Source organism: Cavia porcellus, unplaced genomic scaffold (assembly GCF_034190915.1).
Source record: "Cavia porcellus strain 051 isolate PalLab524CR breed Dunkin Hartley unplaced genomic scaffold, mCavPor4.1 scaffold_17, whole genome shotgun sequence".
Taxonomy (NCBI): domain Eukaryota; kingdom Metazoa; phylum Chordata; class Mammalia; order Rodentia; family Caviidae; genus Cavia; species Cavia porcellus.
The window spans coordinates 64465793-64485339 of record NW_026947500.1 but is presented as its reverse complement, the minus strand read 5'-3'; the positions used below and the strand labels follow the sequence as shown (position 1 = coordinate 64485339).

The window sequence follows — 19547 nt, the reverse complement described above, 5'->3', positions numbered from 1 at the left end:
AACTTATAACTCTTCTGCCTCAGCCTCCCAGAGTGCTGAAATCTCAGAGGTCCACTGCCTTACTACTGTGCCCAGAAAAAAATTATGCTGAGAATCCAGCTATGGTCATTTTTTTGTCTTGTTTTTTTTTTTTTTTTCCCGAGACAGGGTCTTGTTATGTAATTCAGGCTGGTCTTCAACTCACTATGTAGCCCAGGTTGGCCTGGAACTTGCAGCAATCCTCCTGCCTCAGCCTCCTGAGTACTGGGATTACAGGTGTGCGCCACCACACATAGCTGGGGTGACTTGTGAGTGACACCTCAGGGCTCATCCATGCCCAAGAGGCCCTAAGGACGGTGCTCTGGAGTGTGGTGCTTACCAAAGAGGTCTCTCAGTCCCACCCTCATCACTGGAACTGGTATAATCTCTTGCGCTCAGATCTCCCTGCTTCAGAGCACCAGGGCAGGCAAACGGATTTGTTTTGGGGGCTAGGGATGAAACCCTGGGCCTCACACATACGAGACAAATGCTCTACCACCAAGCTACACCCCCAACCCTTTGAACATTTTCTTTCACTAATTGTCCAAGGCTGGCCTTGCACTTGTGACCCTCCTATCTCAGGCTCCCAAGTAGCTGGGATGATAGGTGTGCACCAAGTGGATCTGCTCAAGAGACAAGTCAGAATCGGACCATGGCAGCTGGGCTTGGAGCCTCGCAGCGGCTTCTGCTGCATGTGGAATAGAGTCCAGTGCCTTCTGATCTCTGAAAGGCCCTGGATGCCCAGTCCACCTGTTTTGCACCCTCCTCTTCCTGTCTTTGACTGGGCTCCTCAAAATGCATGTGCCAGCCAGGCATAGCAGGGCACACTTGCAACCCCACCACTCAGGAGCCTGAGGCAGGAGGGTCGCTGTGAGTTCGAGGCCAATCTGGGCTACATATCAAGACCCTATCTCAATACACACACACACATACACACACACACACACACACACACACACACACCAGCGTCACTTTCCCTGGAATAAGGCAGCCCTGGCAGAGGCTCTGCCAGCCACCTCCACACCACCTCCTCCAGCGAGGACCAGTATGGAAACAATGCTTAATGCAGATGGTGGCATAAGGCTGGCTACACGGGATGCCTGTCAGGTGCCTGGGAAGTTGCTGAAGGCTTGGAGGTAGCACAGCTGTGCCCATGATGTCACATGAGTGTCCTATTGGACACAGGGTATGTCTGGACAGAGAAACTCTGGGTGAACTGTGGGCTGGAGGAGGGAGCCAGTTTACTATGACAAAGAGAGCGATAAATAGGTGATAACTAGAAGTCAATGGTATAAATACACTAGAGAGACCATCCTGACAGACAAATGGCAGGTGACAGTGTCACGAGAGACAGATGAGAAATAGTAGGTAGGATAGAGACACAGAAGACAGGTAACAGCACTATATAGAGATAGCAGCCTGGCACAGCAGCCCACAGCTGTCATCCAGAACTCTAGGAGGCTGAGGCAGGAGAATCGAAACTTCAAGCCCAGCCTAGGAAGTTTGGTGATTTACTGAGATCCAGTCTCAAAACAAAAGGTAACTAAATGGGAAGGAAAGTAGCTCAGTTTGCAGGTCATGGGTTCAGTTCCCACTGCTGAGAGAGACAGAGGGAGACAGACACAGATCGACATACGGAGAAGGGAATACAACAGAGGCAGGTGATAGATGACACAGTACAGTGATGCACAGATGAATGGCACGGATATTAAAACAGACTTAGATGAGTGAACGACAGTATGGGTGGTAGCAGGACACCGGGGTACAGACTTGAAATCCCACCTGCTTGGAAAATTGGGATGGAGGATCATGAGCTCACCCTCAGCCCTATCTCAAGATAAAATTTAGGGGCTGGGGATTTAGTTCAGCTGCATAAGCACCTGCCTGGCAAGCTTGAGGTTCTGAGTTTGATCCCTGGTACCAAAAAATAAAATAAAATTTAAAGCCAGGAGTGGTGGTCCACACCTGTAATTTCAGCATTCAGAAGGCTGCGGCAGGAGGATCATCTCTAGTTAAAGGGCAACTTGCACTACATAGTGAGTTGAAGGCCAACGTGACCTATGTAATGAGACCCTGTCTCTAAATAAATAAATTCTTTTTTGTCTTTTTGAGAATGCAGTTCAGGCTGGCCTTGAGCTCATTTTCTAACTCAGATCAGTTTTGAATTTGCAAGGATCCTCCTGCCTCAGCCTTCTGAATGCTGGGATTACTGGCATGCGCCAGTTTAAATAAATAATTTTTTAAAAGGCTGCTAGTAGATCACATATGTAACATGAGTGAGTGCCTGGGTTCAATCCACAGTACTATAGAAGAAATAAGTAATTAATAAAATAAGTAAAAAACAGTTGCGTGGCTGCAGGGACGGGGAAGCAACTATTGTGGGGGACGCTGGCTGGCAGTAACTGTCACTGGCTGGGTGGCGCTGTACTAACGAAATGAAAAGGGATGCATACAAATAGACAGGGCAGATCGGCGGGCAGGTCCATGGCTGGATGGATAAACAGAGGGCAGATGAAATGGGCGTGGTGGTGCATGCTTGTGATCTCAGGACTTGGGAAGCCGAGGCAGGAGGAGACCAAGATGGCAGAGCAGTGAGCAGCAGAGGAAACAGTCTCTCTGAGAGTCGCCCTGCAGGCACCTGAGTACGGCATTGTGAGGAAGACAAGAAGGAGGGAGGTGGGTCCCCTGGGCCCAGAAAGGATCTGAAGTGCGAATTCAGGCCCACAGAGAGAGTGAAGAGGAAAACTTCAACGAGGAAGGTGGTAGCCAGCGGTGCCTTTGCCCTGAGACGGGACACACTGTTCAAACCTGGGGATACACGGGCACGGTGACGGTGACCCCAGAGGCTGTGCAGAGACGTGGCGGTGGAGGAGAGCAGGGGACAGACGTGGAGGACGGCGCTGGCTGGTGCTACTGGCCCTGATGACCCATGACTGAGATGGACCAAGGATCACACAGTGCCAGTGACCAGCGACTGGGCCAAACAAGCAGCACATTCCCATCTCCAATAGGCTGGGGAGGTGGGGTCTCCAGCAGACTGGAACCCAAAAGCCTGCTACACCTGGAGACCCTCAGAGGGGAAATCATCACCTAAGGGTCCTAAACAACAGCATTGTGATAAGCAACTCATCACAGGCAACTGACAACATCGCCCGAGGAATTGAACTAAAACAAGAGAGACAAGAAATGAGAAGACTCTAAGCAAACTGCAACCCCAGACATCCAGCTCATAAAGGCAAGTCCAGGGGCAGTGAGGGGACAGTCCTACAGCCCCCTGCCAGGCCTCTCTGAAACAACAAAGCCACTGAATGAGCCTCTGGAAAACATGAAATCAGAAATAATCTCTCAGATAACTACAGAGATTACCACAATACACACCACGCTTAGAGCAGACACTGACAAAAAATAGATAAGCTTAAGCAAATTATGGAAGTACAGCATAGGAAACAAATAGAATCCATAAAGCAGATTCAAGCAGACATCCAGGAGAACAAAAACTCCACTGAAACTATTTGAAGCTGATTAGGCCAATGTGAGGTATTGAGACAGGCTTGCAGTTAGCCACCAGGAAAAGCAAGATTCCTCAAAACTAGCACAAGGAACCACGAGAAATCAATCCAGTAACTGCTAGATGAGGCAAAGAAGAATAATTTAAGATTAATTAGAGTCAATGCAAGAGCAGGAGATACCACAAATGACATTAAAAAATTGTTCACAGACATCATGACAGAAGAATTTCCTGGTAGACACGGAGAATTTGACACACAGAGAAATGAGGCATATAGAACTCCAATTAGTAATGATCAAAAAGATCTATGCCAGGCACAGCACAGTGAAGATTCCAGAAATTCAACACATGAACAGAATCCTAAAAGCTGTTAGAGAAAAGAAACAATCACCTATGAAGGAAAGCCCATCAAAATTACAGCTGATTTCTCAGCACAGACTCTCAAGTCAAGGAGAGCCTGGAGTGAAGTGCTGAGTTCTAAAGGAAAACAGCTTTCAGCCCACACTGATGTAGCTCACTATTTTTCAAAATTGATGGAGAAATAAGATACTTCCATGACAAAGAACATCTGAGGAAATTTATGACCACCAAATTAGCACTCCAAAATGTTCTGAAAGACATTCTAGAAAGAGATAATAAGGACTACAGCTCCGTGCACCCCAACAGAAGGAATCCACCAGGGAAGGCAAGCAATTAGAGAGAGAAGAAAAAGTGGGGAGCCAACAACAGGAAAATAACATGACAAGGATAAGTCAATACATATCAGTTATAACCATCCGTGGTTATAGGTCTCAATCCACCAGGCAAGAGACACAGACTGGCAGAATGGATCACGAGGCAGGCTCCAACAATATGCTGCATGCAAGAAGCACATTTAAGTCAAAATGAAATGTATAGACTGAAAATCAAAGGATGGAAAACAATACTGCATGGGACAGGAACCCAGAAAGAAGCAGACAAAGTGAATTTCAAGCCAAGACTGATTAAAGGAGATAAAGAAGGTCACTACATTCTTGTAAAGGGAACAATTCAAGAGGAAGGCAAGCAATGAGAGAGGAAAATGGTAGGGAGCCAACAACAGGAAAATAACATGACATTGGTTGCATAAATATATATGCAACAAATACCAGTGTGTCCACCTACACAGAATAATTACTAATGGACAGAAAAAATCAAATAAGCCCTAATACAATGGTACTGGGAGGCTTCAATAACCCACTGTCACAAAAAAATTACCTAGACAAAAAGTCAACAATGACATATTAGAACTAAACCTAGTAACTTTTGAGCAAATGGACCTAGTAGCTGTCTGCAGAGTGTTCCATCCCACAAGATCAGTACACACATTCTTCTCAGCTGCACATGGGATGTTCTCCAAAATAGAGCACATACTGGTTCACAGCACATGCTTCAGTAAATGAAAAGAAACTGAAATTATCCCATACATACTATTGGACCACAGTGCAATGAAATTGGAAATCCATGCCACAGGAACCACAAGAACTTCATAAACACATGGAAATTAAATGGCACCCTACCGAACAACCAATGGGTCACAGATGAAATTAAAGAAGAAAGTGGGCAGTTGGGACAGCTCAGTGATAATGACAGTACAGCATAGCGGAACCTGTGGGACACAGTGAAAGCAGTCTTAAGAGTGAGATTTACAGCAGTAAATACTCATGTCAGGAAAACAGGGCAAGCGCATATAAACAGCTTAATGGTGGACCTCAAACTTCTAGAAAAAACAAGCAGGCTAAGCCAAAAGTTTGTACAATGGAGGAAATTATAAAGATCAGAGCAGAAATTAACACACTGGAGACTAGAAAACAGCACAAAGAATCGATGCATCAAAGAGCTAGTTCTTTGAAAAATTAATAAAATTGACAAACTCTTAGCTAACCTTATCAAAAAAAGGAAAGAAAAGACTCAAATCCACACAATTAGGAATGAAAAGGCAAAATCACAACAGACCCTTCAGAAATGCAGAAAGTCACCTATACCTACCTTGAAAACTTGTATTCTTTTTTTGATACTGGGGATCTAACTTATGACCTTGTGCTTGCCAGGCAGGCACTTACGCTGCTGAGTTAAATCCTCAGCCCAGAAAACTTGCATTCTAATAAGATGGAAAATACAAAAGAAATGGACAGACTCCGAGATACGTATGAATTACCAAAGCTGAATCAAGAAGATATTTTAAAAAACCAAATTGGAAATTGGTAGCTCACGCCTGTAATCCCAGCACTTGGGAGGCTGAGGTGGGAGGATTGTTTCGAGTTTGAGACCAGCCTGGGCTACAAAGTGAGCCCAAGGCCAGCCTGGACTGCATAGCGAGACCCTGTCTCAAAAAAAAAAAAAAAAAAAAAAAAAAGTTGGAGGTTAGCCTGGGCTATAAAGTGAGTTCAAGGCTAACCCTGCCTACACTAGCAAGACCCTGTCTCAAAACCCAACATACAGAACAGAAAAGAGTGGGGGACAGCACCCAGACGGGGCTGGCTATGGCAGCCCCCACCCGTAACTCCAGACCTGGGGAGGCCGACCCCGGGGGGGTCTACTGCGTTCAAGGCCAGCCTGGGCTCTGGAGACAGGCTAGCCAGCGTCCCCCAGGCGGGTGCGCACGCACCTTCCACGTACTCCATGACCATGCAGAGGTGGCGCCGCGTCTCGAAGGAGCAGAACATGCCGACCACGAAAGGATTCTCGGCGAAGGTGAGGATGTCCCGCTCCACGAAGGCCTGCTGGATCTGGTTCCGCAGGATCAGGTTCTGCTTATTGATTTTCTTCATGGCGAAGCGCTGCCGCGTGTCGCGGTGCCGCACCAGGTACACGGCCCTGCGGGGGGACAGGACCAGCGTCACCTCTGGGACACCACCCGCCCACCCGCCAGAGCCCGGCGGCTCACCCATAGGCGCCGTTGCTGATGAGCTTGATAGTGTCAAAGTCGTTCTCCCCGGGGGGCTTCTTGGTCTTGGAGGTGCTGCCGCGGCCCTGCAGGGAAGACAAAGACCCCCGCCACCATCACTGTGCGAGGAACTTCTCTGTTTCACACATGGAGAAACTGAGGCACGGGCGGCCAGCGGGTCCTTCAAATGCCAGAGTGAAGAATCAACAAAGTCAGGATTTGAGGAGCAAGGCCTGGGGGTGCACACCTGTCATCCAGCACTTGGAAGCCGAGGCAGGAGGATGCTGCAAGTTTGAGGCCACATAGTGAGTTCAAGACCAGCCTGAACTACATAGCAAGACCCTATCTCAAAAAACAAAACCGAGCCAGGGATTTAGCTCAGTGGCATAAGCACCTGCCTGGCAAGTGCAAGGGGGTTTCACACTGTATCATTTTTCAAAATTGTTTTGTTTTTTTCTGAGGGAGAAAGATAAGAACTACAGCCAGGGGCTGGGGATTTAGCTCAGTGGCATAAGCGCTTACCTGGCAAGTGTGAAGTCGTGAGTTTGAGAACCACTGCCAAAAAACCCAGCCAGGTGTGGTGTAATCTCAACACTTAGGAGGCTGAGACAGAAGGATCACTGGGAGTTCTAAGGCCTGCCTTTCCACTACAAAAGTGAGTGGAAATCCAGTTGTAACTACTTAGTGAGACCCTCTCAAAATAAAAATTACATAGGTGTTCTGCAAAAAGATCTGTGAGGTGTCAAACTGTTGAACCTGTATGCTCCTAAATGAGGAAGGCTAAAAATATTTGACTTAAAAAACTGGTAGAATTATAAGAAAAAACTGCTCAAAACAAAGATTTACCAGAACACAGTACATCAATCAGGCAGAAAAGGAGAAGGAAAATGAAAGGTCTGAATCACTCAGTTACAAGTCTCACTGACTGAAACGAGGAGGGAGCCTGCAAAGAACAGTGACAGACAAATGCCTGGAGAATCCCGAGAGATGTCGTTTCATCACCGGTTAAAAGTATGACATGAGGGGCTGCAAAGCAAGATCCTTTTAAATAGGAAACCGGTGGTGCACACCTGTGGAACAGCACTCTTGAGGCTGAGGCAGGAGGATCCCTTCAGATTCACCAGGGAGCCCAGTCTGGCCTCAAACTCATGGTGACCCTCCTGCCTCAGCCTCCCACTTGCTGGGTTTACAGGTGTGCCCCACTGTGCCTGGCTCCTCTACACACTTCATTCTATACACTGGTTTTCTTGCTTTATTTTGCAATATAGAACCAGGGATCGTGCACTGAGCTACATCCCTAGCCCTTTTTACTTTTTATTTCTAGATAGAGTTGTCCAGGAAGAGCTGGAACTTGTGATCCGCCTACCCCAGCCTCAGAGTGCTGGCATGATAGGCCTGAGCCACCAAGCCCGGCATCCTCTGCGATGTCCTTTGTCATAAGCTGGGTCACACTGCTATTCCCGAGTCTGGGAGCCGCTCACCCAAGGGTAAAACCGTGGGGACTCCAGCATAGGGCTGGCGGGGCCTGGTGCTTGCAGCAGGGGCAGGGGCAGGCCTGGGGCTGGGCCCTTGACTCGGGGCCTGCTGTGTCTGTGGCAGATGGGGACCCAGGCAGAGCCGCTGGCTTGCTGAAGAGGGTTGCTCACCAGTCTTTTGGGTCATGGAAACCACATGCACTAACTGCGGTGAAAGAGTAGGGGGAAAACAGGAGGTTTGTTTCTTAGAAGATGGGTAAAAAACAGCATTGCCCCACAGTGGAATGTCAGTCGGCCACGTGAAAGAATGAGAGCCAGCAAAAGGAAGAAAGAAAGAGGGCTGGGCATGGTGGTGCTCGCCTGTGACCCGGCACTCAGGACGCGGAGGCAGGCTCGCTGATGTTCAAGGCCAGCCTGGGCTCCAAGGGAGAGCCTGTCTCAGAAACAAAACTAATTAATTAACTGGAAGCCCCAGCTGCTGTGGCGTTCCTGTCGGTAGGAAATGCTTCTCCTGCACTGTGCTTTTAGACTGCTTTTTCCTCTTTTACTCAGAGCCAGTTTCTTCCTCACTCTTCATGCTTTCTTTAGTGTTTTGTTTTGTTGTTTTGTGGCAAGGTTTCCCTACATAGCGCAGGCTGCCCTTGAATTCCCTGGGTAAATTAGACTCACCTGCAGTGACCCTGCTGCCTCTGCCTACCAAATGCTGGGATTATAGGACATGTGGCATCACGCCGAGCTGCATACTTACTTTTCCTAATAAGCACTTTAAAAACAAAAATGAAGCCGGGGATTTAGCTCAGCACCCTAAGGGCCTGCCTGGCAAGCATGAGGTTCTGCGTTCAATCCCTGGTACCAAAAAAATGAAAACAGTCCCAGACACTGAGGTAGGTGAAACAAGCCAGACAAGAAGGCCATAGAAGGCCAGGCGTGGCGGCACATGCCTGTAATCCCAGCATTCAGGAGGCTGAAGCAGGAGGATTGCTGCGAGTTTGAAGTCAGCCTGGGCTCCAAAGGGAGTTCAAAGGCAGTCTGAACTGTGAGACCCTGTCTCACAGAGAGAGAGAGACAGAGAGAGAGAGACAGAGAGAGACAAAGAGAGAGAGACAGAGAGAGAGAGAGAGAGACAGAGAGACAGAGAGAGAGAGAGAGAGAGAGAGAGAGAGAGAGAGAGAGAGAGAAGCCGCAGAAAGAATGGTTCCATTTTCAGGAAACAATGGATAGCAGAGACAAATTCTGCGAGCCAGGGCCAGGAGCCAGGGCCAGGAGAGGGCGCCAGGCGAGTGGCTTCTTGCTGGCCTGGTGGACAGGAGTAGCGTAGTACTGGAACACGCTAGGTGCCTGGGAGCCGGCACCCTGAGAGCCTGGGCTGCGGGCGCAGCAACTTGGGTGGAAGATGCTTGGCCCCAGGGTCAACCTCAGCGGGACCGAGGGAGATGGAGGAGTGAGGGCTTTTCGGGATCATCGCATGGCAAAGCCAGGCTGGACAGGAGTGTGAACAGATAGGTAGACAGATGACAGATGATAGATGACTGATAGATGATAGGTAGGTAGATGATAGACAAAATGGCTAAAATAGGGGCGTTTTCTGGGCACAGTGGTGCAGGAGCACAGTCCCTGCTACTTGGGGAAGGCGAAGCTGGAAGCCAGGAGCTCAAGACCCAGCCCATGCCCGGCAGGGAGCCCTGCCTCAGGAGAGCCCTGCACAGCTTGGCACAACAGAACCCGTATGCAGGTGCCACCCAGGGTAAAGAGTGCGCTTGGCACTGTGAGGCCCGCTTCCCTCCCGGGGCTGCAAAAAGAGGAGGAGGGAGAAGAGGAGGAGGAGGAAAAAAAAGGAGGAGGAGGAAGAGGAGAAGAGAAAGAAGAAGGAGGACGAGGAGGAGGACAAGAAAGAGGAAGAAGATGAGGAAGAGGAAGAGGAGGAAGAGAAGCAGCCGCCAAGTGTGGTGGTGCGAGTCTGTGACCCCAGCACTCAGCAGGCCGAGACAGGAGGGTCGAGGTGAGCAGGAAGCCAGCCTGGGCTGCACCATGAGACTGCATCCCACCCAACACCCAAAAAAAAGAAAGAAAGAGAAGGCAAGGGGAAAAGAAAAAGGAAATTTCATTTTTATCGGTACCGGGGATCGAACTCACGACCGCCTGCTAGCAAGGCAGGTGCTTATGCCGCTGAGCTAAATCCCCAGCCCCAAGAAAAAGGAAATTTAAAGTGGCTCATGAATGCAGAACCGTTATTTGTTTTCTTTAGTTTGTTTTTATTTGGTTTGTGGTTTTCGGGCCACAGTGTCTCTATCGTATTTCCTTTTCCTTTTTTGTTTATTGTACCAGGAATCAAACTCAGGACCTTGTGTTTGCCAGGCAGGTGCTGTGCCACTGAGCTACGTCCCCAGTCCACTACTGTATTTCCATAGGAATAAAACCTAACTGAAGCCAGGCGTAGTGGTGCACGCCTGTAATCCTAGCACTCAGGAGGCTGAGGCAGGAGGACTGCTATAAATTCAAGACCAGCTTCTGGGCTATAAAGTGAGCTCAAGGCCAGCCTGAACTATGTAGTGAGACTCTGTCTCAAAAAGACACAAAACAAAAGAAAACCTAGCTGGAAAATAAGCCCTAGCACATTATATAAGCTCTACCCCAAAAAATAGGCCCCATCCCAAAAATAACCCCCATTAAGATCATCAGCCAAGGGGCTGGGGATTTAGCTCAGCGGCATAAGTGCCTGCCGTGCAAGCAGGCAGTCGTGAGTTTGATCCCCGGTACCGATAAAAAGGAAAAAGACAAAAAAAAAAAAAAAAAAAAAAGATCATCAGCCAGATGGAATACTGCGTTACAAACAATAATAGTAATACGAAATGAAGCATGAACAAATGATGTCACTGATGCCAATATTTAACACAGATGGCACCCCAAGTCACAGGGAAGTGTCTGGGAATATCGGAGCCCGCGCCTTCCCAGGCCAAGGGGCCCCACCCGCCCTGCGCCGCCGGGGCCAGCAGGGCCTGGGGTGCGAACCCTGTGGCGGCAGCACAGAGGTGCCCTCGCGGGAGGTTCAGGCCACAGTGTCCGTCACTTCCTGCAGCCTGGTCCTTGGCCCTAACCGCCTTCACTGCCTCTGCCTTCACCCAAGGCTTCTATCAGCACTGATTTCATGGTGAAGCCTCCCTCGAGAGCCGGGGTCGGGTGCAGAGTGTGTAGGGTGAAACCAGGAGAGCCGCACTGCATCTGCCCCGGTGGGTGTCTGGCCCAGGGCCGCTCATCCCAGAGAGGCCGAGCGCTGATCCCACAGGAGACTGAGTCGCAAGAAAGCCAGGCCGGAGTTTGGGGTTCCGAGAGTTACCCTGACGTTCCAGAGAAGATGACGTCAATGTGGACTTTCATGCATAATAAATGTAGATCATTGTTCATGATAAAAATAAGGCATCCCCTGAAATTATGCCTTATTGCATCTCTTGGAGCAAAAATTAATATAAGGCCCAGTCCTATTTGCAAGGAAATACAGCCAATAGCCCAGGCTGGGCTTGAACACTTGGTAACCCTCCTGCCTCAGCCTCCCGAGTGGTGGGGTCACAGGTGAGGTGACCACTCCGACAGGGTGAACATCAGTGACCTCACCTCACTGATGTGGGAAGTGAGGTGCACCTGGCTGGAGGCAGCCAGCAGGCAGTGCCCACCCAGGCCCAGGGCGCGACCTGCCGGCCTTACCTCGGAGAGGTCGTCCTGCTCTGGCGTGTTCGAACCCCCGCTGTCCTGCTCCTCTAGGTGGGCCACATCTAGAGGGAAGGGACGGTGAGCCTGGGCACCTGGGGCTCCCTCACCCCTGCCCCCAGGGCACCCTGGCCGCACCTGGGAAGGGGTCTCGGGTGAGGCCCAGCTGGCGGATGATGTAGCGCGGGATGTCTGTCTTGACCAGGTGGCCCTCCTTGGCATGGCCCTCTGCTGCCTCCAGCAGGTGGTAGAACTCCTCTGGGTTGAATTCCTGGGGCAGGACACTGGATGTTCGCCTGGGGCTCCAGGGGCCCCCTGTACCCCCGCAGGCCCAGCCACCTCACCAGGCACTCGAGAAGCCTGGCAGGGCGTGAGATGATGATGAGCAGTTTCTTCACCAACTGAGTAACGAAGGCCACCTCCAAGCTCTCCGACCGCTCGTAGGCCTGGGGCAGGACACCAAGGGGAAAGGTCAGGCCCATTCCAGCCCGCACCCGTGAACCAGTCTTGCGGCCCCACTGTACAGGTGAGAGCGCTGAGGCCGAGAACACCCCTGGTGATGGTGAGAGGGACTGGTGAGGATGGTGGTGTGCATTGTCCTGTCAAAGCTATCTTTAAAACAGCCCCAGCCAGACAGGGTGGTGCACGTCGGTAGTCCCAGAACTTCGGAGGCTGAGGAAGGAGGACTGAAGCAAGTTTGAAGCCAGCCTGGGCCAACTTCTTTTGTTTTATTTTGTGTTTGTTTCTTTGAGACAGGCTCTTGTTATGGAGTCCAGGTTGGCCTTGAACTCACAATGATCCGCCCGCCTCAGCCTCCCCAGTGCTTGGATTATAGGTGTGTGCCACCAGATCTTCCTCTCTTTCTTTCTTGAGTCAGGGTCTCACTATGTACTTCAGGCTGACTCTGACATCACTACATAGCCTATGTTGGCCTCAAAGTTTTGATGATCCTCCTGCTTCAGCCTTTCAAATGTTAGGCTGTCAAGTCTGTGCCACAACACCCACCATGAAATCCCACTTTTAAAGAACTCAAGCACAGAGGGGTTACCCAGCACAGTAAAAGGCTGCACAGCAAGTAAACCTAGACTGTCTGGAGTCCATGCTCTGAATCCCCTGGTCCTGATGGCAGGATATAGACTGAAACCTAGACCTGACACCAGCCCTAACCTGCTGCCTTTCAGGACTGGGATGGGCCTGGATCTCAAAGCCCCACATTGGTTCCTGAGCTCTTCTGCAGCCCTACCTGCTCTTAACTGTGCCATGGTGTGGTGCCTGCACTGCTGGAGATTTACAGTCTTCCCACCTCAGGACCTTTGCACAGGCAGCATCCACCACTCAGCATACATTCTCTCCAGCTCGCTCTGCACTGCCTGTCTTGCTGGTCATCACTGCCCGGGCGTCACTGTCAGATCCTTAGGGAGACCTCCCTGGACTTTACAGAGGAGCCTCGACATTCTACCCAAGGGCCCAGTCCCCATTTCACAGTCCTGATGCCATCAGGTCCTGGATCTGTGTGCCTACGTGTTTCCAGGCATCTGCAGGCAGGGACGTCCTCAGCTCTCTCCAGGCCCGGCACACACTAGGTATACAGGATCACTGCCTTAAATGGGGTATTATCTTATTTCTTACATTGGTCTCTGGTTTTTATTGGCTTTTGAGACAAAGTCTCACTGCCGGACCAGGTTGGCCTCAGGCTCATGGTGATTCTCCTGGTTCAGCTTCCCTAGTGCTCGGATGATTGGTGCACACCATGCCTGCCTCCATCTATTTCCCTCAGCCAGCCTTTACTCAGCGCCTACCATGTGCAGGGTCTCTGAGTAAAGAGCTGAAGGGGAGAGGGGTCAGACCCCGCCTCTCCCAGCCCTGCGCCGGGCCCTCCTCCTCCCTAGGCCCTGTGAACCCCCAGCCCCCAACCCACGCGCGCCGGGTCAGGGCCCAGGCCCGGCCACGCACTCACATCCTGCAGCAGCTTCTCCAGGTTCTCCTGCAGCTCGCAGAAGTACACACTGCTGATGAGCCCATCGCGGGACTTGGTCAGGCAGTCGCGCGCCAGCTCGATGATCTGGTGGTGGATGAAGCTGAGCGCACCATCGGCCAGCGGCAGCACGCTATCGGGCTCATAGGCGCGGGCGAAGTCCCGCAGCTTCTCCTCCATCTGCGCCGTGGCCTGGGGAGCACGCAGAGGATGGGGTCGCAGACTCAGGAGTACCGCAGGCTGAGCGGCGAGCTCGGCCGCCAGGGGGCGCTGGCCTCACCTTGGGGAAGCGCTCCTTATACACGTGGTTCATCATCACTATCTCGTTGTCGTAGGAGGAGGGCGAGCGGCCGGGGCTGCAAGGAGAGACCTCCGTGCTGTCCAGCGGCCCAGCTCCGAGCCAGTGTTAAGAGTCCCTCTCTCCACAACCCTCCGGCCTCAGCTGGGGACGTTGGCACGCGCCTACCACCCCGGACCTGGGGAGGCTGAGGCGGGAGGGTCACCGCGAGCGCGAGGTCAGCCTGAGCTACAGAGCGAATTCGAGGGCAGCCCAGACTACTTACTAGACCCTGTCTCAAGCAACCAAACTAAAGCAAACAAAATGAGCCCCCTCCCGGCGCGCCCCCACCTGAGGCTCCGCGAGCGCGGGCGCACGGCTGGGGAGCGGCGGCCGCCATCCTCGTCCGTGATGCTCTCCGTGCTGCCAAAGTGTCTGGACAGGAAGTGCAGCTCATCCACGGTGGGCTGGTAGGGCAGCTGGTGCAGGCGCTCCTGGGAGGAGCAGGAGGACTGGGGGGCAGGCGGGGCAGGGTCAGAGCCACCGCGGCAGTCGGGACCCAGGGGGAGGGCTGAGGAGGATAAGCCACGGGGCGGGGCCACCATCTGGCCTCATAGTTTAGGGTCCTCAGATCCCAGGGGTCTGACAGGCAGGTGTCAGGCCGCAGATGGGGACCGTGACAGGGACCTGGATATGGCCACACTGGTGTCAAGTTGTTCTCCCTCTGTGTAGAACCCTCGGTGGCTCCCATCTTGCCTGGGGTAAACACCTGAGTCCTCCCCTTCTGGCCCTCCCAAAAAATCCTGGGCTCCTGACCCTGTGACACTGCTGTCACCTGCTTGCACTCTGCCATGATGGCCCTGGCACACTGGCCTCCTCGTGGATCCTGGAGCGAGGTAGTCTCCTGCCTCAGGGCCTTTGCACTGGCTGCTTCTCTGCCTGCATCACACTTGCTGGACAGCACATGTCTCCTCTGCCAAGTCTTTTCTGCCTGCCTGCCTGCCTGCCTGCCTGCGTGCCTGCCTGGTTTGCTTCCTGCCTTCCTTTCTTCTCCCTCTGTCCCTCCTCTCCTTTTCCTGTGGTACTCAGCTTCTTTTAGTTTTTTTTTGAAACAGTCTTTCTAAGTTACACAGACTGCCCTCAAGCCAGTGATCCTTCTGCCTCAACCTCCCCACTCATTGGGGTTACAGCCTGCGCCATCATGCCCTACTGCTCCCCTGTCTCAGGACCTTGCACTTGCCAGGCAGGTAGTTGTGCTGCTGAGCTGTATCCCTGGCCCCCAGCCTGTGTCTCACCGAGTCTTCCTGCTTCTTCTCCTAACATCCTACATCTTTTTTTTTTTTTTTTCTGTCTACTCCTCAAGGACAGGGACGCAACTCTGGTTGGACCCAGGGCAACTGGGTCTGGCACAAAGTTAGGACACACACAGACCCACCATCACCAGTGTGGGCATAGTGACAGCCACGTGTCACTGCCTGTAGTCAGAGTGATCTTTTATTTTATTCCATTATTTTGTCTTGTTTTGTGAGACAGGGTCTTGCTACATCTCCCAGGCTGGCCTCAAACTCACGGCACTCTTCCTGCCTCAGCCTCCAGTGTAGCTTGGGTTACGGGTGTGTGCTTCTTCAGAGGGCACACACAAAACTCAGGGCACACTGTCTATGCCCTGCAGAACCACAATTGATGACATTCTGATGTAACATAATATAAAGCAGGACAGCACAGCGGTGCATGCCTATAATCTCAGCACTCAGGAGGCCATCCTAGGGTACACAGCATGATCCAGTCTCAAAAAACAGAAACCAAAGCGAGATAAAAACAAAACCAACCCAAGTCCAGTCATTCTACAGTTCCTCCATATATAGAATAAAGTCCACCTCCATACCTGGCCAACAGGTGCCAGCATTACTCCTACCTCTGCCCTCTACCCAAAGCCATAGCCAGACAAGGCGACCTTCATCTTCAAATGCAGCAAGATTTCTGGGGTACCCGAGGGTTTCCACCCCTGTTCCTCCACCCCAAACCCTCTTTCCCTCTCCACCTGTCAAACTCATGCTGACTCTGTGACTTTGCTTCAGTGTGACCTCCTCCAAGAAGCCTTTCTGGAAGATCGCTTGCAGGTTGGTTCTGTGTCAGTCATGAGACCCTTGTGACAGTCACATGACCCCTGTCTGCTGGAGGGAAGCAGGAACCAGAGAGGATGGCAAAGAAGGAGTGGATGGAGAGTCTGTCACTGGGCAAGGAAACGGGTTCCAGGCAAAGCTACAGCCTGGCCCTGGCCAGCCACGCACATTCAGCCAGTGGCCCACCTGGCTGACCCAGCTGACCTGGCTGGCCGGAGTGTCTCCGTTTGTCACACTGGAAATGAGCAGCACCCCCAAGAGGCTACACAGAGGCAAGAGTCAGGGCTTCACAGGAACATGTGGGTTGCCAGCCTCTCCTCAAGCACTGGGCAACTGGCCTGGATGCCAGCCCCTATAGCCCCCCACAATCCCCAACCACCCTCCCATCACCCGCCCACTGCACTCACCGAGACAGTGGAGCTGGGTGTGTTGGTGCCATAGCCAGATGAGGGGAGTGAGGCCAAGGACCAGCGGCGCCCGTCAGCCCTGGAACCCAGTGTAGTGCTCAGCACCTGCAGGGTGGCGCTGGTCCTAGCGCTTCCTGAGGCACCAGAGGAAGCCCCCAGCCATGGCCTGGGCAATCAAGCAATCATTCAACTCCAAGAGGAGAAAGGTTGCCTCAGCCCGGCACAGGCTTCCCAGAGGAGGCCGAGGGCTCCAACGAGTCCTCTGGAGGGGCCACCAAGGATCTCAGCCCAGGGAGCCTGGCAAATCAGCCTAGGGAGCTTGTAAATCTTCCCAGAGAAGAAAGACCCCTCTCCAACACGGAGCCTCTTCTCCACTCTCCTGTGTCCATGCGCTCTGGGGTGGGTGTGGACAATGTGGTCACCGCCACAGACACACACATCTCCACACTCCACACACACCCAGAACACACGGGAGGGACACTTACACGCGTGGACACGACAGAATCACCCACCCAGCAAGAGCGATTCACCCATGGATGCACAGTAAGGAGACTGCGACTCACCCGCGCAGGCGCACACACACTGGCTCACACACCCGCACATCGGGACTCTCACCAGTGTCACACATCTAGACGCCCACAGGCCACAAGCTCAGTCACAGGAACACAAAGACGCCTACGGTGTCTCCGTCACACACACATTTACAAATCTGCAGACACGCGCCGGGGACACACTCGCGGCAGCACACTCTCACACTTGCGACAGACACACGGACACACGCCCCATGACCTGCTCAGCATGCCCGGGCTTGGCCCTGGGACCGCCAAGAGGAGCACAGCAGGACAAGCCCAGGGCCGGTTATGGCCTACTGGGCACAGCCCCATGTCCCCGGGCCCGCGAAGCCTGCAGCCTCAGCAGTTTTTGCATGGTTCCCTGCACCGCCTGCCCCACTCAGCAGATAGAGAAGGGGTGAGTGACACCCCGAATGCCCAGCTCCTGGGACACAGAAGGTGTTTAAACACCGTTTTTAGAATGAATGGAGCTCAAAAGAAGAGACCGGCCTAGCCACAGCCTAAGCCTGGAAAGTTGCTAAAAAAATAGAGATTCTCTACCTACCACAATTTCATCAAAGCCCCCGCAGAAAATTCATGGACAGGTGTCACAGAATCACTCAGAGAACCTCCAGGGAAACCTGCGGTTCCTCCCCTTGGGGCCTAGAGAAAGAGCCCTAGCACTCTCCCCTACACGAGGGACAGTCCCTCGATGGGCTGCGCGCTGTCTGCGCCTGCGCACCGCCTCCTGGCTGCCCCTTCCTGTTGCTATGGAAACGCCCGGCCAGGCGCTCGGGGGTGGAGAAGACCCCGGCCCAGCGCGCACGCGTTCTCCTCGCCTCAAAGCGGCCCCGTGAGGCTCGCGTCCCGCCCCGAAGTCTGAGGCCTCTGCCCCGCGGGCGCCTAGCGGCCACTCTCGAACCCTAGGGTACTCGTGCGGCTCCGCGCAGCCGGGAGAAGAGCAGATGGCGGACCAGAGGGCGGGCGCGAGCGCCCGGGCCGGACTCAGGGCAAGGGCGGACTCACCTTCGGGAGGAGGCGAAGGAAAAGTGCGCGGGGGTGTTGGGGGAAAAGTTGCGGGGGCTGTCCAGGGGGCTGCTACCTGTAGTGGAAAAAGGGGGCGCTTTGGGCCTAGGCTGGACGGCAGTCCCCTCAGGCCTCTGAGCCCCACAGCGGGCGGCAAACCGCCTTTGGCCAGGCCCCGCCCCTTCGATGCTGGCTCCGCCCATCATCTGTGGCTCCTCCTTTCTGCTCCGCCCCTTTGCCGAAGCTATGCCCGTCTGGCACTGGTCCCGCCTTTCACCTACGGCTCCTCCTTCCTGCTCCGCCCCTGTGGATATGCCCCGCCCCCTGGCCCTGGCCCCGCCTTCTACCTTCGGCTCCTCCTTCCTGCCCCGCCCCTGTCCAATCCACATCCTTTGAGCCTCTGCTCACCCTAGCTCTTCTCGCTGCGACTGACCACACCCACACGTGTGTAGCATCCCCCCTGTCCAATCCAGTTCACCCTTTCCCCACTCTGTGGCCACACCCCTTGATTTAGCCACGCCTCCTAAACCTGGCCCCACCCTCCAGGGCTACTTCAACTGTCTCACCCAAGTGGCCCGGAAGCGGCGAGTGGGGTCGGGGCAGCGTGGGTGAAGTGCTGGTCAGGATGAGGCTTTTTCGGTTACTGGTGCGGCAGCTGCAGGGAAAGCAATGCAGGAGCCCACGACGGGCCGCAGCCCGTGAGTCCCTGGCCTATGCAGTCCTCTCTGCTCTCAGATCCCATTTTCTCCCTGCCACGGTGAAGGAGCTTCACGAGAGCTGCGTGGAGGGGAGGCCTCATCGTGCTGTATGTGGAACAGGGGTGCGCACAGGAGGCCAGCGTGGGGTCACTCGCTGTCACAGCCACGGAGACAGCACTGGGTATCCCGAGTGTGTCTCCTTGGGTCTGAGAGCAACACGCAGGGAGTGCATCTGTGACATCCACCGCGTGACCCTGGCTGCATCCACAGGTGACGCCGTGGGCAACGCCACTCACATGTCTGCATGATACAGTTTGAAGCATGGTTCGTCCCCGACTGTGTGGGGTGGCGAGTTCGTGACGCGTGTTTGCCCCGTGTGTCTGTGTCATGGTGTGGCGCCCTGCGTGTGTGCAAGGCCTGGCCTCGCATGTCTGGATGACACAGGCGCCCGTGGCCCTGGCAGGTCTGATTTCCCGGCTTGCGGGCGGACGTGGCTTAACGTGTTTCCAGCATGTCTGTGCGGTGTCCGTGTCAGCGGTGAGAGTTTGGCATGCAAGGCTGTGCGAGACCCGTGGATGCGCGCGGCCCCGCGAGCTACGGCGCTGAAGTGCGCGGCACCTGCCCGCTATCTGGGCCACTGGGGCTGCCGCGTGTATGTGTGTGACATCATGTCTCGTGTGACGCTGCGCACCACTATTTTCGGGGGGGGGCGCCGGTGCTATGGAGAAAGACCCCCGTCCTCTGCCCACCCGCAGGACCCCAGCTCCCGAAGCGCAGCCCCTGGCCCGCAGCAGCCCCTCCTTCCCTCCCTGCGGGCAGCTGTGAACGGAGCACATAGCTCTGGGGCGCCGCGCGTGGGGACTGCGGCCATTGTTCCGCGGG

General features: G+C 53.5%; 1 protein-coding gene across 3 annotated transcripts in view; it reads right to left on the bottom strand.

The window, feature by feature from the left end:
- Positions 1 to 19547, bottom strand: part of Mast1 (microtubule associated serine/threonine kinase 1) — a 30944-nt gene that overhangs the window by 7190 nt on the left and 4207 nt on the right. For all 3 annotated transcript variants that reach the window (XM_063228426.1, XM_063228427.1, XM_063228425.1), the window contains 11 exons: positions 18534 to 18622; positions 17968 to 18043; positions 16391 to 16469; positions 14212 to 14372; positions 13864 to 13939; positions 13566 to 13775; positions 11953 to 12054; positions 11747 to 11879; positions 11606 to 11673; positions 6432 to 6517; positions 6153 to 6361 (listed from right to left, as the gene is read on the bottom strand). In XM_063228426.1, coding sequence (XP_063084496.1) covers positions 6153 to 6361; positions 6432 to 6517; positions 11606 to 11673; positions 11747 to 11879; positions 11953 to 12054; positions 13566 to 13775; positions 13864 to 13939; positions 14212 to 14372; positions 16391 to 16469; positions 17968 to 18043; positions 18534 to 18622 — 1289 coding nt within the window. The remainder of the gene's footprint in view (positions 1 to 6152; positions 6362 to 6431; positions 6518 to 11605; positions 11674 to 11746; positions 11880 to 11952; positions 12055 to 13565; positions 13776 to 13863; positions 13940 to 14211; positions 14373 to 16390; positions 16470 to 17967; positions 18044 to 18533; positions 18623 to 19547) is intronic.